The sequence below is a fragment of the Dromiciops gliroides genome, chromosome 1, assembly GCF_019393635.1.
Source record: "Dromiciops gliroides isolate mDroGli1 chromosome 1, mDroGli1.pri, whole genome shotgun sequence".
Lineage (NCBI taxonomy): Eukaryota > Metazoa > Chordata > Mammalia > Microbiotheria > Microbiotheriidae > Dromiciops > Dromiciops gliroides.
The window spans coordinates 706,162,682-706,186,207 of NC_057861.1; the positions used below are offsets into that span (position 1 = coordinate 706,162,682).

At 39.2% G+C, this 23,526-nt stretch overlaps 1 protein-coding gene across 2 annotated transcripts in view; it reads left to right on the forward strand.

The window, feature by feature from the left end:
• TMCC1 (transmembrane and coiled-coil domain family 1) overlaps nt 1-23,526 on the forward strand; it is a 195,056-nt gene that overhangs the window by 46,019 nt on the left and 125,511 nt on the right. The window contains exon 1 of one of the 2 annotated variants that reach the window (XM_043969629.1): nt 7,994-8,096. The exons of the other annotated variant lie outside the window; for it this stretch is intronic. Within the exon in view, the coding sequence (XP_043825564.1) occupies nt 8,058-8,096 (39 nt within the window). The 5' untranslated portion in view covers nt 7,994-8,057. Of the gene's footprint in view, nt 1-7,993; nt 8,097-23,526 lie in introns of those variants that run through there. 2 annotated transcript variants of the gene reach the window in all.

Sequence of the window (23,526 nt, forward strand, 5' to 3'; positions counted from 1 at the left end):
AACTGGTGAGTTATCTGCATCGAAATGATGATTAAATCCATGGGAGCTAATGAAGTTGCTGAGAAAGAATAGAGAGAAGAGAGAAGGTAGCTTAAGAAAAAGACTTGGAGAACACTCAGTTAGTAGGGACATGATGTGGCTGGTGATGCAGCAAAAGAAACTGAGAAATATTTAGACAAGTTTAGGAAAAGAGCCAGGACTACATCCCAATATAATTTTTCATTTACAAAAAGAAATAATTTTATCTACCTGTTAATAGTCTTCAGAACATTAAAAATAGAAAAATAACAGTATAGCAACTTGTCATCTGACCGTTTCTATCTGAACTCCCTAAAAATATGAGAATGAAATAACGGTGATGATAATAACGGATATTTACATAATGTTTTAAAGTTTTAAAAGTGCTTTACATAAATTACCTGATTTGAAGTTCAAGAAGATCCTATAAGGTAGGGTTGGGGTTGGTTTTATTTATTTATTTATTTTTGGACATGTGCTCTTCCACTTTATAGACGAGGAAACTGAGGCTTAGAAAGATTAGATGATTTGTCCATGGTTATACCGCTTTTAAGTCTCAGAGGGAAGATCCAGAACTCTATCTACTATTCTAAGAGCCTTTCTGCAACATAGCAGGCCTTTTCAGTCACCCTGAGGTTAGTGCTTTGTCTCCTCTCGAAGGATTTTTAATTTAGTTATCACGTATTATTATGCCCTCAGCAAATTATCATCTCCTTGAGGGTGGGGGCTGTTTTGAAGGTTTATGTTTATATCTCCATTACTAGCACCATGACCTACCTGTAGTATTCAGTTTCATTCTACAGCCTTTAGTAGCATTTCCTTCTTGGATTTTATGGAACAATTAGAGTCATCCAAAGGTGGAATGGATGTGCATTCCCCTTCAGTGGTAAAATGACTACATGGCATTTTGTAGAGATTTTTGCTCGGGTCCTTTTAGATCTTAATCACCTAATTATCACAAGAAAATGATAGCGAACAGCCTGCTGGAAACGGCGCTGGACTCGCAAGGTCAGACCCATGGTGCAGTCCTGGTCTTGCCCTTGATGAACTAACTGTCCAGACTAAGGCATGTCTTGAGCTCAGTTTTCAGTGATGGCTCAGTTCTTGTTGTGTGTATTGATGTTTCGAAGAATCCTTTCTCATCCTAGAATCTGGGAGTTTGTAAGGGCTGTAGTCCTCTTCTTCCTATTCTCATCTCACTTCTCTCACCATTCTCCATCTCCTCATCTCCACCATATCTCTATCACCTCAAGGCTGCCCTTGTCCTTTGGCATCTCACTGTGATTCTGTGGAGTGGGCCAAGAACAGGATGCAAAACAGTTTTCAGGAAAAGGCCAGAACTCAACATCCCCAAAGTTGTGTAGAAGGCAAGTCTAGGATGCCCAGCTCCTCACCCTTCAGTTGTCCCTAGGATATCTTTCTAAGCTCAGTGCTATCTTCTTTCTGTCCTGCCCTTGCACCAGGCCTAACTAACAAAAGTATCAGCATTGAATACTTGGGGTTTGTTTGTTTGTGGTGGGGCAATTGGGGTTAAGTGACTTGCCCAGGGTCATACAGCTAGTAAGTGTCAAGGCCGGATTTTAACTGAGATCCTTCTGACTCCAGAGCTCATGCTCTATCCACTGCGCCACCGAGCTGCCCCCAACACTGAATACTTGTAATAGTAAAAGGAACTGGTTTTGAAGATTGTATCCGTTTTATTAAGAGGTTCCTTTAAAAAATGTTATGAATACTTCAGTATGTCATCTTTGGAATTGTGGCCCCAATTGGAAGCTATTCTTTGTTCTAGAGGTTTGGTTTAGTGTTAAAAGCACAATAATCTGGGGGCCTAGATTCAGTAACAATGGTGGAACCCTTCTGTTCTATTTTTAAATTTGATGAGTATAAAATTAGGCATTGCTTGTTTATCTAGACCTAAATCTAAATAAAGTGTGTTGTTACTTTAACAGCTGTCTAAGGAAGCTTGCTTCAGATAAAAAAAATCCCTGGGGGTTTTTGCCTGATGTTGAAGAATGTATGCTTTAGTATTTATGACTGGCACTTTGCTGGTCTGAATAGACCATTGGGCATTGCTAATGGATATCGGTGCTCCTCATCTCTAGGACTTTATTTGAAACGTAGTTCAGTTAGATGGCGCAGGGCCTTCTCTCTGGAGAATTCCATTAAGCTTCTTTAAAGTGATCTTACTGCCTGCTACATATGGAAGTTTCTAGTCCAGGAAAATTAAAGGCTCTCACATTCACTTAAAATGATTGTTGTTCATTTTCCCTTTTGTGGTTCCCAGCTCAAACCAAAAACCCAATGAGGCAGTGTTAAGTTTTCTCTTAATTCCCTATAGAGTATAATAGAAAAAGGCATAGTATAGTCACAGCCCACAGTAATACCAGACAAATAGTTGCAGAGCTAATATCTTTTCTAGACTCTGCACTTCTACCTTGTCTAATGCTTATTTTGATCTTGATCATTCATACAAAACTACTCATCTCCCCATATAGACTACTTCTTATAGTTTTGAATCTTTTAATGCTATTAAAATTTATCCAGGACTCTTTCCAGCTTCAATTTTGGGGCCTTTGGACTGAAATTTTATTGCAATTAAGCATTCATATGATTTACTAATGATATTCTGCCTAGTTAGATAAGATAGCAATTTTGTTTAAATAAAAATGAACATATACAAACAAAAAAATACAATAATGTAAATGAAAAACCACTAATTTTCTTCCTTACCTCTTTTTTTTTTTTACTTTTTTTTTTTTTAGGGCAAATGGGGGTTAAGTGACTTGCCCAGGGTCACACAGCTAATAAGTGTCAAGGGTCTGAGGCCGGATTTGAACTCAGGTACTCCTGAATCCAGGGCCGGTGCCCTATCCACTGCGCCACCTAGCTGCCCCTTCCTTACCTCTTTTGTAACTCATTTTGAATAGTTTCTCCTAATGATAACCCAGTTTTCTCATTTCTTTTTTTAAAAATTATTAACATATGATTTTTTAAAAAGTTTTTTTTTGGGGGGGGGTGAGGCAATTGGGGTTAAGTGACTTGCCCAGGGTCACACAGCTAGTAAGTGTTAGTGTCTGAGGCCGGATTTGAACTCAGGTCCTCCTGAATCCAGGGCCGGTGCTCTATCCACTGCGCCACCTAGCTGCCCAACATATGATTTTTAATGTGCTTTTTTAAACAAAGTACTAAATTTGTTCTGGATATGTAGCCCATTAATTACTATATTCCGCATCTGTCAATCATTCAGCAAACATCTATGAAGCACCTCCTATGCTTATCACTAGTGATGCAAAGACAAAACTGAAACAGTTCCTGTCCTCAAGGAACTTTTATAGTTGTCCAGGGAAACGAGAGACAGACAGACAGACAGACACAAAGAGAGAGACACAGAGAGAAAGAAACACAATACTTAGGACATACAGTAAGCACAAAGGAATTCCTTGTGGAAAGATGACCAACAAGTGGTTGGGGTGGTGAGGTGAGAAGACAGTCAGGAAAGGTCACATGTGGGAGGATGCCCTTTTGAACTGAGCTTTGAGGAGAAGAATGTTGTGCTTTCCAGGCATGTCAGTGCTCCTGGACAGGGCATTGAGGAGATGGACCTCCATTTGGGGAACAGCAAGGAGGCCAGACCACCAAGTACAGAGAAAGAAAGTGGGGCACTGGGGCACTTCATTTGTATGTCAGAAATAGAACAGAAGCCTCTCCACCCACTTTCTCCTTAGCTATAGTTTAGATCAGCTAGTGTAAGCTCCTGGATTATAAGAAGCCCAAACTTCAAGAATAATTATGCTTCTTCGTTGGTTTGAGGGGACCCTTACTGGTTCTTCAGTCGCTCAGACTTTTACTTCATTTTAATAACATTTTTATTTATATGGATTTGCATCAATTCATATACATCTCATGTTTTTCAGAATTTCTCATTTATTATAGCACAACAGCATTCCATTCCATTCATGTATCATAACTTGTTGATCCATGCCTTCTGTTGATGGGCACCTATAATTGTTTCCATTTCTTTACTACCATAAAAAGTGCTCCAATGAATATTTTCATATATATTGGACTTTTGTTGCTGTCTTTGACTTCCTTGGATATATATATCCAGTAGTGATATTGCTAGGTCAAGGGAAATGAACAATTTAGTTGTTTTTCTTGGATAACTCCAAATTGGTATGCAGAACAAGTGGACCAGTTGTAGCTTCACCAAGAATGTTTTAGTGTACTTGTCTTTACTCAGCTTCTCCATCAACTCATTTTCCCCATTGTTTTATTGTATTTGCCAGTTTTTATTGTATGAAGTGAGCTCAAAGTTGTTTTAATTTTCATTCCTCTGACAGGGATTTGTAACATGTTTGCATGTGATTGTTTGTACCTTATACCTTTGAAAGGTATGAACCAAGATTTATACCTTATATCCTTTTTCCAGTTAATCTATTGTATTTTGATTAATAGATGATCCAAACATGAATGAATGCTAAGTGGAACTTTCTGAATTCTTCAAGTCTTTATATGTCTTCACTACCAGATTTTCACAGGGATGTTTGATGTAAAGTTCTTATTCTGTCTTACGGTGCCGTGGAAAAAATGCTGGGTTTTCGGTAAGAGGACTTGGATTTGAATTCTAACTCTCTTCTTAATACCTGTGTGATGGTAAGCAAGTCTCTTCATAGTACCTGGTACAAAATAAGTGCTTAATAAATGCTGGTTGATTGATTGCTTCACCTCTTTGGTCTTCAGTTTCTTCATGTAAAATGAGGGGCCTAGATCATGGTTTTCTATGCTTTATAGGTTCTTTCCACCTTATATAAACCTCTTTGTTCTCCCCCCCCCCCATTCACTATGGAAGGAAATCAGTCCTAGCATTTACCATGAATATAAACAGAAAGATAGAGATTAATTTTTCTTACCCAATGGTACACCCAATATTTTGTAACTTCATTGATTTGGAAATTGGTTTTGAGTTTCTGCAGTACTTCAATAAGATAATTTTCTTATTTACCAAATGTTCCCTATATCATTTTTATAAATTTCTGTATCTTAGGTTGGAAAACCCTGGGCTAAATGATGTTTGAGGTCCCTTATTGCTCTAAATCTGTGAGCACATGACCTGCATTATTTTTACACTTTACCCTCTTTCCTTTCTGTTTTATTCAATATAGACAAAAGGTGTAGGCAAGTGTGTGTGGTCTCATTCTCCTTCAACTTTTCTGGGGAAAACTTGATAAAGTGGATTTAGTCATAATATTGTTTTTGAATTGTTATTTACTTGAATTTTTAGCATCTTCTTTCTTCCTACAAGAGCCAGACATTGAAGATATTTTAGATTGCTTTTGCTTTGAGACTTTTATGAAATCCTTGGAGATAATTGGAGACAATTTGGGGTAGTACTTCCCGACAAGCTGAATTGCGTCCTAACATCTTTTTTTAATTTTATTTTCAAATTAGAGGACTCTACCTCAGTAGAAAAAATGTCAAGTCACCTCTCAAGATGTTGAGGATTGAGAAGAGAAACATCCCATTTTATACTCATTCATCTCTGGATGATTCATCAATCAATTAACAATTACTCCATTCTTGGGGGGAGGTGAGGAGTAGGGGATAAAGCCAGCTTCAGTGATTATTCATGCAGTTGATAAGGTTTTACTAAGTGCCCACCACCACTATGGAAGGGCCCCTAGGTGGCACAGTGGATAGAGTGCTAAACTTGGAATCGGGAAGATTCCTCTTTTTTAGTTCAAATCTGGCTTCAGACATTGACTTGGCTGTGTGGCACTGGGCAAGTCACTTCACCCTGTTTGCTTCAGTTTCCTCATCTGTAAAATGAGCTGGAGGATTAAATGGCAAACAACTCTAGGATCTCTTCCAAGGAAACTCCAAATGGGGTCACGAAGAGTCAGACACCACTGAAATAATTGTACAGCAAATGTACTGTGGACGCTGTGGTTGGCCTGGAGATTCAAAGATAAAGGAATCCTTGCCCTCAAGAAGCTTACGTTCTAGTTGGAGAAACAAGGTGTACATAGAAGCGGTGCAGAGTGTCAGGCTGGCTTTCTCTAGGAGGCAGCACTGGAGACAACTGGGATTCTAAGGGACAGAGGTGAGAGGAGAGTGCATTCTGGTCCTGAGGAACAGTCTGGACAGATGTAAAGTAGGGAGATGGGTGGTCCTGTGGAGGAATCAGCCAGGGGTCTGTTTGGCTGGAACACAGAGTGGGTGAAGCAGTCGTCAGTCTCAAAAGGCAGAGCCAGAGGGAGGCACTGCAGCTTCTTGAGCAGGAGAGTGGTGTGGCTGGACCTGTGCTTTGGGATGATCGTGGATTGTGTAACCATGTGTGAGATGGATTGGATGAGGGAGGGACAAGAATAGTTTGTATTTATACAGCACTTTGATAGTCCCAGAACACTGGGTATACATGATCTTATTGGAGCCACACAGGACTCAGTGGGCTAGACCTGTGATTTCACTGGAGTAGGCAACTCCCTGTGTGCCTACTCCATTGCCTACTCCAGTGCCATTGACTGTGTCCAGCTCCTCAGCTGCTTTTGGTCTTAATTGTTTGGGGGCACCGAGAGGTTGGTCACATGGCTAATGTGGGCCAGAGGCAGAGATTGCCCCAAGGTCTTCATGGTTCTAGTCCTGGCCTCTGCTCATGATGATGCTGTTCTGCTCTGCCCTGTTTTTAATGCCTTGCTTAAATGTCAGTAATAACCTGAGGGTCATTGAACAGAGCTGTCTGTCTGTGTCATGTGAGTATTTTTAGCTCCATCTCACACAAGAGGAAAAGAAGCCAAGGTTTAGAGTGATTAAGTGACTTGACTTGTCCGGAGTCATGCAGCCAAGTGGTGTTAGGTCCATCAGTCAAGAAAAGGCAACCAAAGGCAGAGCCTTGCCCTGCCTGAAATGGACTTTCTTCTCACCGTGGGTGTGTGTTGTTCCCTGTGTAGTGGTATCTGTGTTGAAGGAATAGGAGAGCAGTTAGGACAGGAAGCCAGTCCTCCCCTTCCTTCAGTGATATTGTCCAAGAGCACATTGGTCTAGAGAGATGGAGAGGAAGAAGACACAATATGGCCAGATCCTGCCAGTCTTGGGTAGTGCCCATCTGGTTGAGATTTTTATCCCTCTTAATCATATTTGCTCCAGACTGCTTTAGAAAGAAATCACTGAGTTGTTCCGGAGAACCAGGCCAACATCTCTGGAGGCAACTTAGATGGAGTGCTTAGTGCATGTTGAAGTCACCGTGAGAGCATGCCTCTGTGCACCTGACGCTCATTCCGGAGGTGCCTGCGACTCCGCCCTGTGAGGAGGAGGAAGAACTTGGCCACTTGGGTCAGACAAAGCCTTCAGGCTGCTCAGCCCAACAAGGAGGAGTTTATTCCATTGAGCAAAGCAGATCCGCCCTCGGCGTCCCTTTTATTACCATCTCCTTTTATTCGAAACGCTTCACCAGTTAGTTTGTTGGGGATGGCGGGAAGGGGGTGCTGCTTCCTTAAGCAGACACTCTCAGCTGGGAGGCGTTGAGGCTCTGGGGGAGGAGGAAGAGGAGGAGTTGTGCAGTTGCCGGTTAACCTCTTCACGGGAGGCAGATGCTCTGTAACCCCTCGCCTCGTCCAGTCCCTGTGCCGGCCCCCTGGGCAGCCCCTTGGAAGACAGGCTCAGGTGGCAGCAAGGCAGCATCTTTGGCTAATGACTCCAAGGAAGGGGAGGGAGGGGTGGTCCATCTGCTGGACCCCTCACAGCTGACTCACAGGAAGTGCTAAAAGAGCTTGGCACAGGGCGCGCAGCTCCAGGATTCTGCCCCTCCCTTCCTCCCTCCCTCTCACCCTCCCTCCTTCCCTTACTGGATGGAGGCTTTGCAGTATGTCTTGACAGAACAATGAAGTGCTTCTAAGTTTGCCAAGACTCTCAGGGAAATCCCTTGGACTTGTCTTTTGACACTCTTCAGGATGTTTTACCTCAGCCTTTCCTAAGAAGCTGTCAAAATCCTTCCCCCTCCCTGCTTTTGGATTGCTTTGTGTGCCGACCCAGGGCTCCTGATCATGGTTCAACGCTTTAGCCTCAGGAGGCAGCTCTCCAAGGTGGGTGCTTTGCGCTGGCACTTGTGTGTGTGTGTGTGTGTGTGTGTGTGTGTGTGTGTGTGTGTGTTTTGCTCAAGGAAAGCTCTGGCTCACTGCAGAAAGCTTTCCTTTTCCCCTGAACAGTTGTGTGAAGTGTCTGTTCATACGGAGGTATGTGTGTGCAAGAGGGGAGGAGGTGCGGGATGATGGGGACTGAGCTCTGCCTTTTGTTCTTTCATCTGACAGACACAAAGGTTTAAGGCTGACTGCTGGCAAGCTCCCGTTTTGTTTCCTTAAACTAGGGTGGGATCGGGGGAGGGGGTCACTTCCTCTCCTAGTGAAATTGTCAAAGGTGTACATGTGTGAGAGGAAGAGAGTTGAAGTAATGGGAGGGGGGGAGTGTCATGTGTGCATTTAGCAGATATTCTGACAGCTTGTGGACCTAGAAGGGAAATCCTGGGGTGGACACTATGCATTACATTTTACCAGGGGTCTAGAGAAAGCTATTGGAAAGGCACTGGAGGAATAACAAGGAATAGTTCCATTAAGAAAAAAAGCGTATTTAGTAACTGAATACATGTGTAAAAAACATTATTAAGAGGAGGCTCGTGGAACTAGTATGTAGAATTCATTTTTAACATTGAAAAATCATTGAGAAAAAACCCCAAGCACATAACTTTTTTTTGGGGGGGGGGGAATCACTATTGTTCTGCTTAAGAGTAAATAATACTACTAATAAAAAGGAGCTACAATGCACCTTTCTAGGAAGGATGTTGTTGTTTTTTTTCAAATCAACAGTAGTAGCCTGCCTCCTTTTATATACAATAAGAGGACTAGTACTTCAGCATAAGCAGAAACCAATTTGGGAAAGAGGCATGGCAAGCGTCAGCCCCTCCTCACTGTCTTGTACTTGAAATACCCTATTTCAGAAATGCAGCAGTTGGCAGCTAAAATGTGTTACAGTTCATTCCCTGCAAACAACAATTCAGACAAATACTTGTGTTGCAATTCAGCAGGCATTCTTCACATCCCTAGTTGTTAGTCAGAATTGTTAAATCCTGAACCGTGTTATCATCCTGGGGACAAAGCAGTTAGCCTTTCACCAGTGATCCAAGCTTAAATCGTGGACTCTCGGACCAAATTTTATAAAGACTCCATTTCCCAATTGTCTTCACCTTTCTTTCATGAGTTCCTTAACTTTTCAGGAGACGATTAGGTGAGTTACTTCTATCCTTCCTTTCCATCTCCTCCCACCCCTCAATCTTAGAAGCTATACCTACATTGCCAGAAAGTAAAAAGAATCATTATTCATTTAGGCCCCCAGTGGTGTTACATCTGTTTCGCAGGTATTTTCAAAACCTCCAAGGTACTTTACAAGACCAAAAAAAAAACCAACCAAAAAACTCAATTCCCAGGCTGAGACACTTAAAAAACCAAACCAAACCACAACAACCTACTATACTATGATAGATGAAATACCTGATTGGGAACCAGGTGATGTTTTTCTCAGCAGAAAATGACAAAGAATTAGATTTTGATTCTTAGACCCTTCTTTCAGTTATCTTTCCCAATAATGGATTGAGCTCAGTCATTTATTTATTACTGTATTTTCAGCGAGTAACAGGCAATATAATCATTTGGGGAAGAACATTTTTGGCACATTTGGGATTAAAAGTCAAGAAACCCTTTTCATACTTTGGTCTTTTCTCTACCTGGGATAAAATAGTTTCTAGGCACACACACATATGTATATGTATATATGTATGTATGTATGTATGTATGTATGTATGTATTTGATTGAAGTCATACTTCCATGATGCACCTCCTATGGGGATTCAATAAATATTTTTTCAGTGAACTAATAGAATGAGTAACATTTCAAGTACTATTAGAATCTTAAGCATATAAAGAATTGAAATATAAAGGGGGAAAGTGAGCATTTAAGCAGAGGAATCAGAAATTATACTTGTGACAGATTTTATCAATTAAAATGCAAGCAGAATTAAGTGTCTGCTGAATGTAAGGTGCCCCAGGGATACAAAGGTGAAAATGCCACCAACCCTCCCCTCAAGGTTCTTCTGTTCTACTGGTGGGGTGTGACAATAGCATGTATGAAGATGTGTGTAATGAAAAGGCACAAAGCAGAATATGATGAGGACAGAAGAAAGATTGAAGCCAGCAGCTTGAGAAAAGATGTGAGGAGGAAGAGAATGCGTTCATCTGGGAAAATCAGGAAACTGATCTTGAAGGAAGAGAAGCATTTTGATAGGCAGATATGGGAGTGAATTTCATGTTCTGTATAAATGCATAGAAGTGAGAGATGACATTTGGAGTATGAGAAACAGCAAAGTGTCCCTTTTGGAAGGAACATAGAAGGTTTGAGTAGGGATAATGTGCTGAAAAGGAATTCTGCTAGGCTGGCATGGCTCCACTTTGTTTGGTCTCCCACGTCCAGTGAGAGAACATTTGTAAAGCACTTAGTGCAGCCTGGCACACAGTAAGTACTTAATAAATGTTTGTTGCTTCTCTAGTGTCTGAGGTGCCTTGTGCATGATAAACTCGGTGATGTTTAATAGTGAGTAACTGATTCGTTGTAATATCAGCTCTGTTAAAGCAAGAAGCAGGGAAAGAATATGTTAGCCTGTGAAGTTCACTTTAAGTGCATAGCAAAGAGCACATCTGGTAAAGTGGGTCTTCAGTTGCTATCATAGATCAGAAAGGGTATGCACAAGCTATACTTGTGGTAGGTGTTTTTTAATTGGTTTAAATTTAAATTGGTTTAATTTAAATTGGTTCCTTCAGTAGGATTTTGTTTGGAAATTTTTTGAAGGAAAATATAAATATTTACAGTAGCAGGGTTCCACCTTGGGTATATACCTTAATGTCACAATAGTCATATTTGGATCTATTTTACATTTCCCCCCCAAGTAGTCAGTGGTTGATACTGAATAACTAATCTTCACATCTATACTGAGAAGGAAGAAGAGGCAAATGTGAAGTTTTAACTTTTTTTGATGCAGCTATTCAAGTATTGTGAATTTGCTTACATAACAGGTTACTTGACTGCCCCACAAGTACCCTCAGCTCCTAGTCACTCTTTACTTGTTGGCACATCTTTACTGTATTTTTCTCTGATTTCACAGAATGACCTATTGAGTTAAGTTTGCTCTTCCTTCTATATTATGCCTTCCATATGAATAAAAAATATGGTAGATATTCTGGCTTGAGGAGAATTGTTTTTTAATGATGGAACATTAATTTTCATCATTTGATCCAGCAATTTTCCATATTTTCTCCTGTATTGATGATATGCAAGATAATGCATAACTTTTGTAACTTCTTTTAGAGTAGCCTTTTCCTATGAAATTGTTAATTATATAATAATAACAATCATAGCTAGCATTTTTATAGCACATACTATGTGCCAGGCACTGTGGTAAAGTACTTTATAAATATTACCTCATTTGATTCTCATAAGAACCCTGGGAGGTAGGTGCTGTTATGATCCCTATTTTAGATTTGAGGAAATGGAGGCAAACAGAGATTGTGACTTGCCCAGGATTACACAGCTGGTGAGTATTTGAGTCTGTTAATACTGTAGCATTTATAGTAAATAGAAGAGGTAGTGCTGATAATCCATAACAACAACATTATTTTCCTTGGTTAGTGAAGGCTCAGTTTGAATGAACATTTATGCTCCAATAGAATAAAATATGATAAACTATATTTAAAAGTTTAACAACACAGTAGATGGAGCCCTAAAATGAGCTGCCTTTTAAAGAATTCCTATTAAGAAAGGATCATCTTCTCAGGTCCAGAAATGTCATTTTAAGAACAGGTTTTTAAATGTTGACTAAGTTTGTTTCAAGGTAAGCTCCTCCAAAGAATCCGTCTAATCAGAGTAACTTTCTTGGTGTTGTCCACCCACCTGGACTTTTTCCAGGGCCTTCAGTCCTTTAGCCGGGTGGGGAAGCATGAGAATACATTGCCAGATATGTTTATTTCAGTAAAGTGTTGTGTACTTCTCCACCTAACCGAAGTAACAGGATGCTTCTGATTCATCCAAGATGACCTGAGAGTAGTTCTTCCCCTGGTTTTTTTCTCTTTCCTTGCTTTTTTACTAGAGGTTTCTTCAGGACCTATACATGATTATTGCTTTTCCTTTTGGCTTTGTGAAGTTTAAAGTTGAAAAAAAGAAACCCTTGAAGTTATCATGATGATGTTGAAATATGGCTCTTGCTGATTCTTTTCTTTTAACTTAGTTTTTCCCCCATGTAGATGTTACTTCATCTGACAATTTTTTCTTGTAGTATTTTGTTTCTTTGAAATTTCACATATTTAAAAAAATTATTTGATATGTAGAATAATAAAATCAAAGCAGTATATCTTAGGTTGTATAATAAAAAGAGAGACAGGAAGTGTATTGGGGATCTTTTTCTAGCTCTGTCACTGTTTGTTCACTGACCTTGGATTTGGTCTTATAAGCAAACCCTAATTTTATGCTTTCTCTTTGTAACATTGACCATAGCCCAAGCCATTAACTTTAATAGCAGATCACATTTGTATTATACTTTATAGTTTTTAAATTAGTTTTCTCTCACAAGAACTCACGATCATAGATTTAGAGCTAGGATGGACCTCAGAGGCTATCATCTAACACAACTAAACTTATTTTATAAATGAAGAAATTGAGATGAAGGGAGAATGTGGATTGTTTGCCTCACACAGATTGGAAAGATCAGAGGAACGATTTGAACACAGGTCTTCTAACTATAGGGAGTGCTTTTCCCAGTATACTAGACTTCCTTCCCTGATGGCAGGGAGTTTAAATGATAGTAGTATCGGTCATCAACTGCCCGCTAGTCTCCAAATTATTTCCATGTCTTGTATCACTTCTTTTGGACCAGTGATCTAGACTGTAATTTGACCATTCTGTGTCTAAATTCTGATAAGTCAAATAGGAATGATTATTCTTGCTTCCTGTTCTTAATTAAATTACATTTTAAAGCTGTATTGGGGGCTTTTTTTTTCCTTAAGGAGATAAACTAAACCTCCTTTTCTTTTGGAACAAAGCTGACTTAATTATTTTGAGTTCTCTAAAAAGATGAATGTTACATAAATAACAAAATATTGTCATAAATAATTACCTCCCCCAAATACATAAGTGGAATCATAATAAGTACCTTTAAATAATGTAAAATCATGCTGCAAAGTTCATGCTTCTGTATTCATATTTGTACTCACAGGAGGTATTGCCTTCAGCAAGATCTGCTGTGTTTGTTCTGAGAAACCTCTCATCCGTGGCCACCTCAGTTGTTAGTGCTTGGACCCTCCTCATACTATTTTATATTATGCTTACCTGTGCTCATGTTGTACCCTGCCTCTAGTAGAATACATTTCTTGAGGGCAAAAGATATTTTTCCTTTTTCTATCCTACGTCATACAGTGCTTTGCACATAATAGATAATAAATGTTGTTTTTATTTTGTCTCTGCATTACATCATGTGGTCTTATCATTGGCCAGTATTCAGGTATAACTGATTACCAGAAAGAACTCTGTTACTCATATGACACCAGTATAGCATAGTACTACTTTGATGACCTGCTACGCTGTAAAAATATGAAGTCTGATGCTATTTTTTCTGTTCCTTTAAATGAGACAACTTAACGAGATCACTTCTGTACAGGTATCCTAGCCTATTTTCATTCATTGGTTTCATGTGAAATGTTTGGTAGTGATTTTGTAGGGGTACTTCATGCCATAGGATTGTTATTCAGCCATTTCATGACATCAGTGAGCTTTGATTATAATATATTAAAAATGTTGTTGTGAAACTACATTGGTTGGGAAAACTATGAAGGGAATGCCTGTCTAGGTTTGGAGCAGGGCTTAGTGACTACCCATTTGTAAATATTTTGCTATGATAAAAGATTGTTTGCCTTTGTGTGTAATAAATATTCCTGTAATGCAGATTTTGTGTGCTTTTTAAAAAGTTCACCGAATTTCTTCTGTTTAGACTTCTCTGACTGGGAAAATGTGTTGGAAGAATTGGGTAGGTAAAAGCTATTTTTCTATGTGCGTATAAACCTAGTGCCTTGACTATTGTCCATCGTTTGAATTGGTTCTTATATTGCTTTGGTTTTCATGGGAAAATAAGTAAAGAAGATTTTTTTCCCTCCTTTTGACATACTGAATTAGGTGGGACCTAACACCTCTGTATATAATGAACTGTAACTGGATCCCATTGCAAAGTGTGGAGAATTTGAGCAAAACAGAGTAAATGGAGCTTGCTCCGTATTAGCATGGGCAGTTTTCCTGGTCTATTTCTTAGTTTTATTTCATCTCAAGCTTTATAATGGCTATTCATTTCCCCTTTTCTTAAGGAGACTTAGTGTTTTATGTAAAGAATCAATGTGGATTTTTCTTATAGAGTAGTGCAATAAAACTTGAATATCCCAGAGATGGTATATGCAATAAAGAGCATTTCATAGACTTGCTTAATTACTCTGAGTTGTTTAGAAGGCAAAGGTAAATTAGCTGCGGTATAATTCCAAGAAAAAACATCCAACCAAGAAAGCCTCTAATTATGTACCAGCTGGATGAATCTTGTCATTTCTATGTGGTGGTTCACAGCCAAAAACAAAGACAGGACTAGATTTAGTTTCCATTTATCTTTTAAAGATTTTAGGTTAAAAATAGCTGATTCACTTAATAAGTTAGGTAGACCTTCATCCTGGGAGGGGAAAGCTCTTTTCCCCAGCAGCTGGGCAGCTAACAACAGATCACCACATTTCTTTACTTTGATACTTTGAAAAGCCTGTGATTTCATTACTGGTGTTTTCCCTCACCCAATACAGATCACAACCCCTACATGTTTTCTCTGTATGAAATACTGACCACATTATCCCCTGAAACCACCATAGGGGATCTGCTTATTCACTAGCAGCTTGTTATTTTAGAATCGCAGGGATACTGATGTGTAGTTTTTTTTGTGCACCAATTGTCAAAAGTTGGGTCAAAGATGGGCTTTTCAGTGGTTGAGTGATTTGGGAACATCAAAAGCATTTTTGAATTCCAGTCTATGTATGCTCATCCCCTTTTCAAAATTGTTTGAAATATTGATACTGAATCAAAACTATATTTAGTCATATGAAAAAATGCTCTCTAAATCACTATTGATTAGAGAAATGAAAATGAAAACAACTTTGAGATATCATCTTACACCTATCAGATTGACTAAAATGATAGAAAGGGAAAGAGACAAATGTTGGAGGGGATGTGGAAAAATTGGAACCCTAAGTCATTGTTGGTGGAGTTGTAAACTGATACAACCATTTTGGAGAGCAATCTAGAATTATGCCCAAAGAGTTATAAAAGCTTATATACCCTTTGATCCAGCAATAAACATCACTGTTAGGTCTGTCCCCCAAAGTGATTAGGGAAAAGAACTTATATGTTCTAAAATTTCTAGCAGCTTTCTGTATGGTGTCAAAGAATTGGAAATTGTGAGGCTACCCTTCAATTGGGGAATGCATAAACAAGTTGTAGTATATTATTGTGATGGAATACTACCACTCTGTAAGAAATTATGAGCTGCTTAATTTTCGAAAAACATGGAAAGACTTGCATGAGATAATGAAGAATTAAATGAGTAACATTGTACATAGTAATAGCAAGATTGTTCTGAGAACTTTCAATGACTAAGGCATTTTGAATATCATAAACACTTAAATCAACTACAAAGGGCCTATGAAGGAAAATGCTATCCACCTCCTGAGAAAGAACTGATAAATAGAAATATACATTATTTTGTTTTACATATATCATATTTGTGTCTAACGGTAGCCTTCTCTAGGAAGGAGTGGGGAGGGAGGGGAAAAAAGTACATAGCAGAGAACAAAAGAAAATTTAGAAGGAAGCAGAGAAAAGCAGGGTAGCTTTGAAAATGATGTATACTATTTATTACATGGTTTTTCAAAAAAAGTAAATGGTGTAAAATGGAAATACTGTCTTTTTGTATTGCAGTTCAAAATGAATAATTTTAAAAAATAAAAGAAATGTTGATGCTGTTTTGTAATCTTTTTATTAGGTATGACTTCTGGACTTTGCATTAAGTGATGATTTTTAATGATCTTAGCATATTTAGCTTTTCCCTCTTGAGATTTTAGTAGGCCCTTGATTTCACTTCTTAATTCATCCAATTCAGGCTTGGGAAAGAAGTTGTTATTATTAGCATACACAGTTCAATGCTAAATTGAACTGTTATCTACTAAAAGCAAGATCAAGTCTTTGACTAAAGCTGGGTTCAGTTTTGCTAAAATGCCACTAGCCCATCATAAGTATACTCGTGTTTTCAGGTCATTTCACGCACACACATTGGAGAAAATGAGAAGGAAAAGGAGGGAGGGAGAGGGAGACAGCAAGAGGGGAGAGGAGAAACAGACAGACCTGGGGGGGGGGTGATTATTGAGGAGGCATATCTGCTGCAAAAAACAGGAAGGGATAGGATCAAGTGCACATGTGAAAGGTTAGCTTGGGTTTGGTAAGGGAAAGGGCCATCTTTTTGTCAGAGACAGTGAGAGAAGAAAGTCATACCACCAACAGAAAATGAGGAGGAGAAGGGAAAGTGGAAATGGAAGTGCACCATGGAAGCCAAGTTTGGAGGGACTTTGATGAAGATCCTCCATAACTATCAAATGACAACGGAAAATCAAGGAAAAGAACTTAAAAAAAAAAAGGTCTTCGTGTTTAGAATCAACATTTTAGAGCTGGAAGGGACCTTACAGATGATAATGGGAGAGGGAGAAGGGAATAGGAATTTATGTAGTGCCTACTATGTACCAGGCAACTATTATCTCATTTGATCCTCACAACAAACCTGGGAGGTGGGTGCCATCATTGTCCTCATTTTACAGTTGAGAGAACTGAGTCAATCAGAGGTGAAATGACTTGCACAGGGTCACACAACTATTTGAGTGTCTGAGGGGAATTTGAATTCATATCTTCCTGACTTCAGGTCCAGCACTTTATCTACTGCACCACTTCGCTGCCTCTTAATTTTTCAGAAATGTCATAGAACTAGTGAGTAACAGAGTTAGGAGAAGAACTGGAAGTCCTCTGACTCCTAGTCCATCGTTCTTTGCTCTTCATTGGCACTGGTGGCCATCTTCTTAATAAGGAGCATTTCCTGGTGGTCACTGCCCTCTTCTCCTCCCCTTCATTTCTTTAGCCTTGATCAGATCATCCCTATTTTGTTCTTTTTTTTTTTTTTTGAGGCAATTGGGGTTAAGTGACTTGCCCAGGGTCAAACAGCTAGTAAGTGTTAAGAGTCTGAGGCCACATTTGAACTCAGGTCCTCCTGAATCCAGGGCCAGTGCTTTATCCATTGCACCATCCAGCTGCCCCCCTATTTTGTTCTTAAAAGAAAATGGTGTCCTCTATTCTCCCATGCTCCCACTCACCATCCTTTAATGTCTTGGGTAAAAATGCCCCGTCTGTCCCCTACTACTCTGTATTTGTTAATCTTTCATTTGAGTAATTGTAACAGCTATAACCATAGCTAGCATTTCTATAGTGCATTAAGCTTTGCATATATTACTTCATTTGATCCTATGAGGCAAGTACTATTATTTTCCCCTGAATTGGGAAGAGAGTTTCAGTTAGTTGCCTAGGGTCACACAGCTAGTAAGATTCTTGAGGTAGGATTCAAACTTGGGCCTTCCTGACTCTTAAGTCCAGTACTGTGTGTCCACTGTGGAATAGGGACTAGGTCCTATAAACTAAGCAAGGACAGTCTGCTTTTGTATTTGAGTCCCCAGTGGTCAGTGCAGTTCTTGGCACGTAGTAAGCATTTACTGAAGGCCTTTTCATTTATTCATTTGACATTTCACAAATATTGGTATATTTTTAAAAATAGTTTTCATTGAATTTCTCAACTTTTCATCTTAAAGGAAATAGTGTGGTGGGTTGTTTTGTTTTTTTTACTCTCATTAATAGTGTTTTCATCTAAGTTGTGTACTTGTATTCTATTGTCCTTATAATGGCTTAAAAATTAATTTGGACCAGAAGATACAAAACCACCTACTCATCTAAAAGCCAGGTGTCTTGAATTTTGTTATATTACACATGCATTTTAAAATCTGACTAGCAGATTACTTGTGTTAAGTAGTAAATCAATGTATTGTATTTCTCTCTAAAAAGGGAGGAAACCTACAGCTTAGAGAGGCAAGAAAATCCTTCTGGATGTTTTGATATACAGAGACTCAGAATATGGTGAGAATTTGATCATTTTATAGTAGCTGGGATCTGTAACTTCATCAGTGTGAGTACTCCCTAATCCTACCTCATTACACGCCCTTCATATTTTAGTCCATTGTCCTCAAGTGTTTGTGGCATCACCCTACAGCCAACCTGCTAATTAGCCTTTCCGACCTTAGATTATTTGTCAGACATCCCTGGTTTTCATACAGGTAATTAATCATTATAGTTGGGGCAGACCTGTCAGTTAGCCTTCTCCTGGCATAGCCTTTGAAGGCCTAGGGTCACCTCCATCCCATTTTATCACAGCTATTTATTTACATAAAATTAGTCTGAAATAAGATATGTTCCTTGACTTGGTCTCATGTGGAAATTTGAAAGTCAAAATATCCTTTGGTATTGTAATGATCTCTAGATGTCTTTGAAACCAAATATGATGAGAACTTTAGAACTGGACTGTTATCTTGGTGTTTAATTTCTCCCTTCAATTTATTGCTTAAAACATGTGATCTCCATAGGCTTTTTGCTGCTCCTAAAAAATCTACACATATGTTAAAACAGAGAGAATGTTCTCTATATGTTGTAAGCAACTGAGTTCTGAATGAATTTGACTGGATTAGGAGTGAGACCACCTTGCTTTGAACCTTTTGTAGCATGGGGCAAGGTACTAACTTCTCTGGGTCTCGTTTTTCGTATCTGAAAAATAAGGAGATAAGTTTCCTCCTTGCTTCAAATCTGTAGTGTCCTGATTTTCAAGTCGAAACAGTAGTTTTCTCAGAGATATTTCAGAACAGAAATCATTATATACTTAAATATTATGAAGTTTTTGTATGGTAATTTTTAAAGTCCTATGTTGTCCTAAGAATGATACGTAGTATGTTTATATTGCATTGGACACAAAGAAGTCAGAGTATTTGCTGAGACCTTAAAATTAAGGAAACAATGACAAAAATGGAAAAGTATTTGCTGTTTTATAAAGGATAAACTACAGGGTTTGGTTTTTTTTTTTAAAGGAGTTTAGCCTTGGTGGTAAAATTCAGGTTTTTTAATTCCTAGTTTAGTGTCTATTCTAGTGGACATTACTGGCTCTATTTTCGAGGAAAAAAGAATCTTGGATTTTTTTCTTATATGTACACTTTAGGTAGGAAATTGGATAGACTCGGCTCCCTTATATTCAGTGAGTCAAATAATGTCTTAAAAATTGTGAGTAACACCCCCCCCCCCGCCCCCAGCCAATAGATGTGACTCAGAGGGGAGAAAGTGGACCAATGGGGGGGGGCGGTACTTGGAGGAAATCTACTGAAATCTGTGCTTAGAAGAGACCACTAGACCTTCCTGTTCTCTAAAATTGTGGTCCCCTCTCAGACCCTCTCCAGTATCCCACCCTGCACGCTGACCCCACCCCAGGAAGGATCTGGGTCCACATACTTTAACAGTGATATCTAGGGGGCAGCTAGGTGGTACAGTGGATAAAGTACCAGCCCTAGATTCAGGAGTACCTGAGTTCAAATCTGGCCTCAGACACTTGACACTTACTAGCTGTGTGACCTTGGGCAAGTCACTTAACCCCCATTGCCCCACAAAAAAACAAAACAAAACAAAACAGTGATTTCTACATCCAAGGGCTCATTGATCCTCACATCACCTCTGGGATGGAGGTGGAGCAGGGATCGTTATTGACCCCATTTCACAGATGAGACAACTGAGGCTTTTCTAAGGGTGAAGTGATTGAATGAAAGAGGGGGTGGGGAGAGAGAAGCAAGAGGGAGAGAGCCTAGGAAAGCTTCCTGGCCCTCCAACTACTGTTTGTGAGAACCTTTTCATAGGCAGGTGGGAGTAAAGAGGCTGGACCCCCAGGAGGCAACAGGATTCTCTCCCTTCCTGTCTGACACCAGGTGCCTCTTCTGAGATCTGGCCTAATTAAAAGACTTCACCTGAAAAAAAATGTGAGTAACATTAGACTCTGATACCTGAATTATGTAATTTATTGAAGAGCATTTCAGCCCAGAAAAAATGTTAGTTTGTTTATTTTTTTTTTGCTTGCTAAGCATGTGGGCTTTGGCAGGGGCACTCTTGCTGCCCACATGGTTGGGACAGAAGAACCAAGAGTCTGTTAGAAGAGAACAAAAGAGGAATAAGGGAACATAACTTTCCTTTAACAAGCAGATAACACCTAAGTCCTAGTCACCGACGTGCAGGGAACAATGTAAGTTAGGGAAATGAAATGAAAAGCTGACTATTGGAAGGGAAAAGGCAGTTGGGTTGGGGGTTAGATTGCATGTTGTGCAGAACATTGATTAAAGGATCCCATTGGACTTCTGCTAGGTTTATATCCCAAAGACATCCCCAAAAGAGGAAAAGACCAATTTGTACAAAAATATTTCTAGCAGCTCTTTTTGTGGTGGCTAAGAATTGGAAATCAAAGGGATGCCCATGCATTGGGGAATGGCTAAACAAGCTGCGGGGTATGAATGTGATGGAATATTATTGTACTATAAGCAGGATTATTTCAGAAAGGCCTGAAAAGACCTAAGTTAACTGATATATAGTGAAGTGAGCAGAACCAGGAGAAGGTTGTGCACTGTGACACAATATTGTTTGATGAAGAAGTGTGAATGACTTAACTATTCTCAGCTATAAAATAATCCAAGACAATCCCAAAGGACTAATGATGAAGCATACTATCTCCCTCCAAAGAAAGAACTGATATTGACTGCACACAAACTGAAGCATGATATTTTTCACTTGAATTTTTTTCTTTTACTCAAGTTTTCTTACACAAAAGACTAATATGTCAATATTTTACATAATTACACAAGTATCACCTATGTCTGATGGCTTACCGCAGGGGGAGGGAGAAGGGGAAGGGAAGGAGGGATAGAATTTGAAACTCAAAACTTTAAATAAAAATTTATTATTATTATTATTACATAAAAAAGGTTCTATTGGTGAATATCATTTCAACTTCCCCTTCCCAACTGGAACCTAAATTGAGAAACATTTTGGCGTTGGAAGGGGGGATGGGGTGCAGTTTTTTCCTGAGGCGTTTATGTTCTTCCTGCTGGAATTACTTGGTTTGTTTTTTCTATTCCTGTTGAGCTCAGGATAAGATACAATCTGAGAAAGTACTAAAAATTCAGAGAGGCAAATGTGCTTCTTTGTCCTATCTCTGGAACATTTAAATCCAGTTAATGCATGAGTCAAGACGTCATCTTGTGATATCTTTGGGCTTCTTCGGAAATGAAGGACAAACAACAATTTGTGTGGAGTACAATACACTTCTGAACCAGCCCTAGGAGTAGGCCTCTTCTCTCTCAGAGTCAGAGGAATCTCTTGTATCCCTGGAGCACACCTCTGGCTATCCTCTGCCCCATAATAATCAGGAGACGCTACGGTAAAATGCCAACTAAACTAGTTCAATCCTTACTAGTTGGCAACTGAAGTAGAGGCTTTTTCCCTGCGGTTCTAGAACTAGGTCATAAGGCCACCTGATGACCTCCAGATTGCCTTGGTCAGGGTTCCTTTGTCTGCACCAAACAGACTGCTTTGCTGAGGTTTCCGCATCCCTCTTCCCCTGGCATGCTTCTCATCTGACTTCTCCCTAATTGGATGAGAACCATTAAAACAGAGAATTCTCCCCTTACCTGATTTTTGTACATTCCTCCCATTTACAGCATCATGGAGTTGCGGAATTGAACAAGAGTGACAAGAATTTCTTCTACAACACCCCCAGCTGAACAAATTGTCATTCAGTCTTGGCTGGAAGGCCTCCCGGGACAGGGAGTCCATTACCTCCTAAGGAAAACCACTGTCCATTGGGAGGGGGGGGGGCTGATTGTTAGGACAGTTTGCTTTATGCCAAACCTAAAACTGCTTTTGGCTATTCCTTTAAGTATTTGAAGACAGCTATCCTCCCCCTTCTTTCAACACCCAGCTATCTCCTTCTTCCACCCCACCCCCAGTCTTTGTTTTTCTGGCCTCAAATACGTATGATTCTTTTAACCAACTTCAGGTGGCATGATCTTTTTTAAAAGTATTTTATTATTTTCCAGTTACATATAAGGATAGTTTTCAACATTTATTTTCATAGGATTTTTAGTTTGAAATTTTTCTCCCACCCTCTCTTCCCTCCCTCCCCTCCCCCTCCCCAAGACAGAAAGCAGTCTGATATAGGTTATATACACATTAATCACATTAAACATATTTCTACATTAGTTCTCTTGTGAAAGAAGAATCAGAGCACAAGGGAAAAACTTCAAAAAAGAAGGGGAAAAAAAACAGTTCAAAAGTAGAAGCAGTATCCTTCCAGGTTTCTCTGAACTCCTGCTCATCCGTTTCTTATAGCACAGTAGTATTCTATTACATTTATATAACCACAACTTGTTTAGCCATTCCCCTATTGATGGGCATTCCTTCATTTCTAGTTCTTTGCCACCACAAAGAGAACTGCTATAAATATTTTTGTACATGTTGGTCCTTTTCTCTTTTCTATGGTCTCTTTGGGATACAGACCTAGCAGTGGTACCACTGGGTCAAAGGGTATGAACAGTCTCATAGCCCTTTAGACATAGTTCCAAATTGCTCTCCAGAATGGTTAAATCAGTTCACAGCTCCACCAATAATGCATCAGTGTTCCAATTTTTCCATACCTTCTCCAACATTTATTATTTTCCTTTTGTTGTCCTACTAGCCAATCTGATAGGTGTGAGGTGGTACCTCAGAGTTGTTTTAATTTGCATTTCTCTAATCAATAGTGATTTAGAGCATTTTTTCATATGGCAATGGATAGCTTTGATTTCTTCATCAGAAAACTACCTGTTCATATCCTTTGACCATTTCTCCATTGGAGAATGACTTACATTCTTATAAACTTGATTTAGTTCCCTATATATTTTAGAAATGAGGCCTTTATCAGAAATACTGGCTGTAAAAATTGTTTCCCAGTTTTCAGCCTCACTTCTAATTTTGGCTGTATTTCTTCTGTTTGTACAAACACTTTTTAATTTAATGTAATCAAAGTCTTCCATCTTGCATTTCATAACATTCTCTATCTCTTGTTTGGACATAAATTGTTTTCCTCTTCATAGATCTGACAGGTAAACTATTCCTTCCTCTCCTAATTTATCTATGGTATCACCCTTTATGTCTAAATCTTGAACCCATTTTGACCTTACTTTTGTATAACGTATAAGA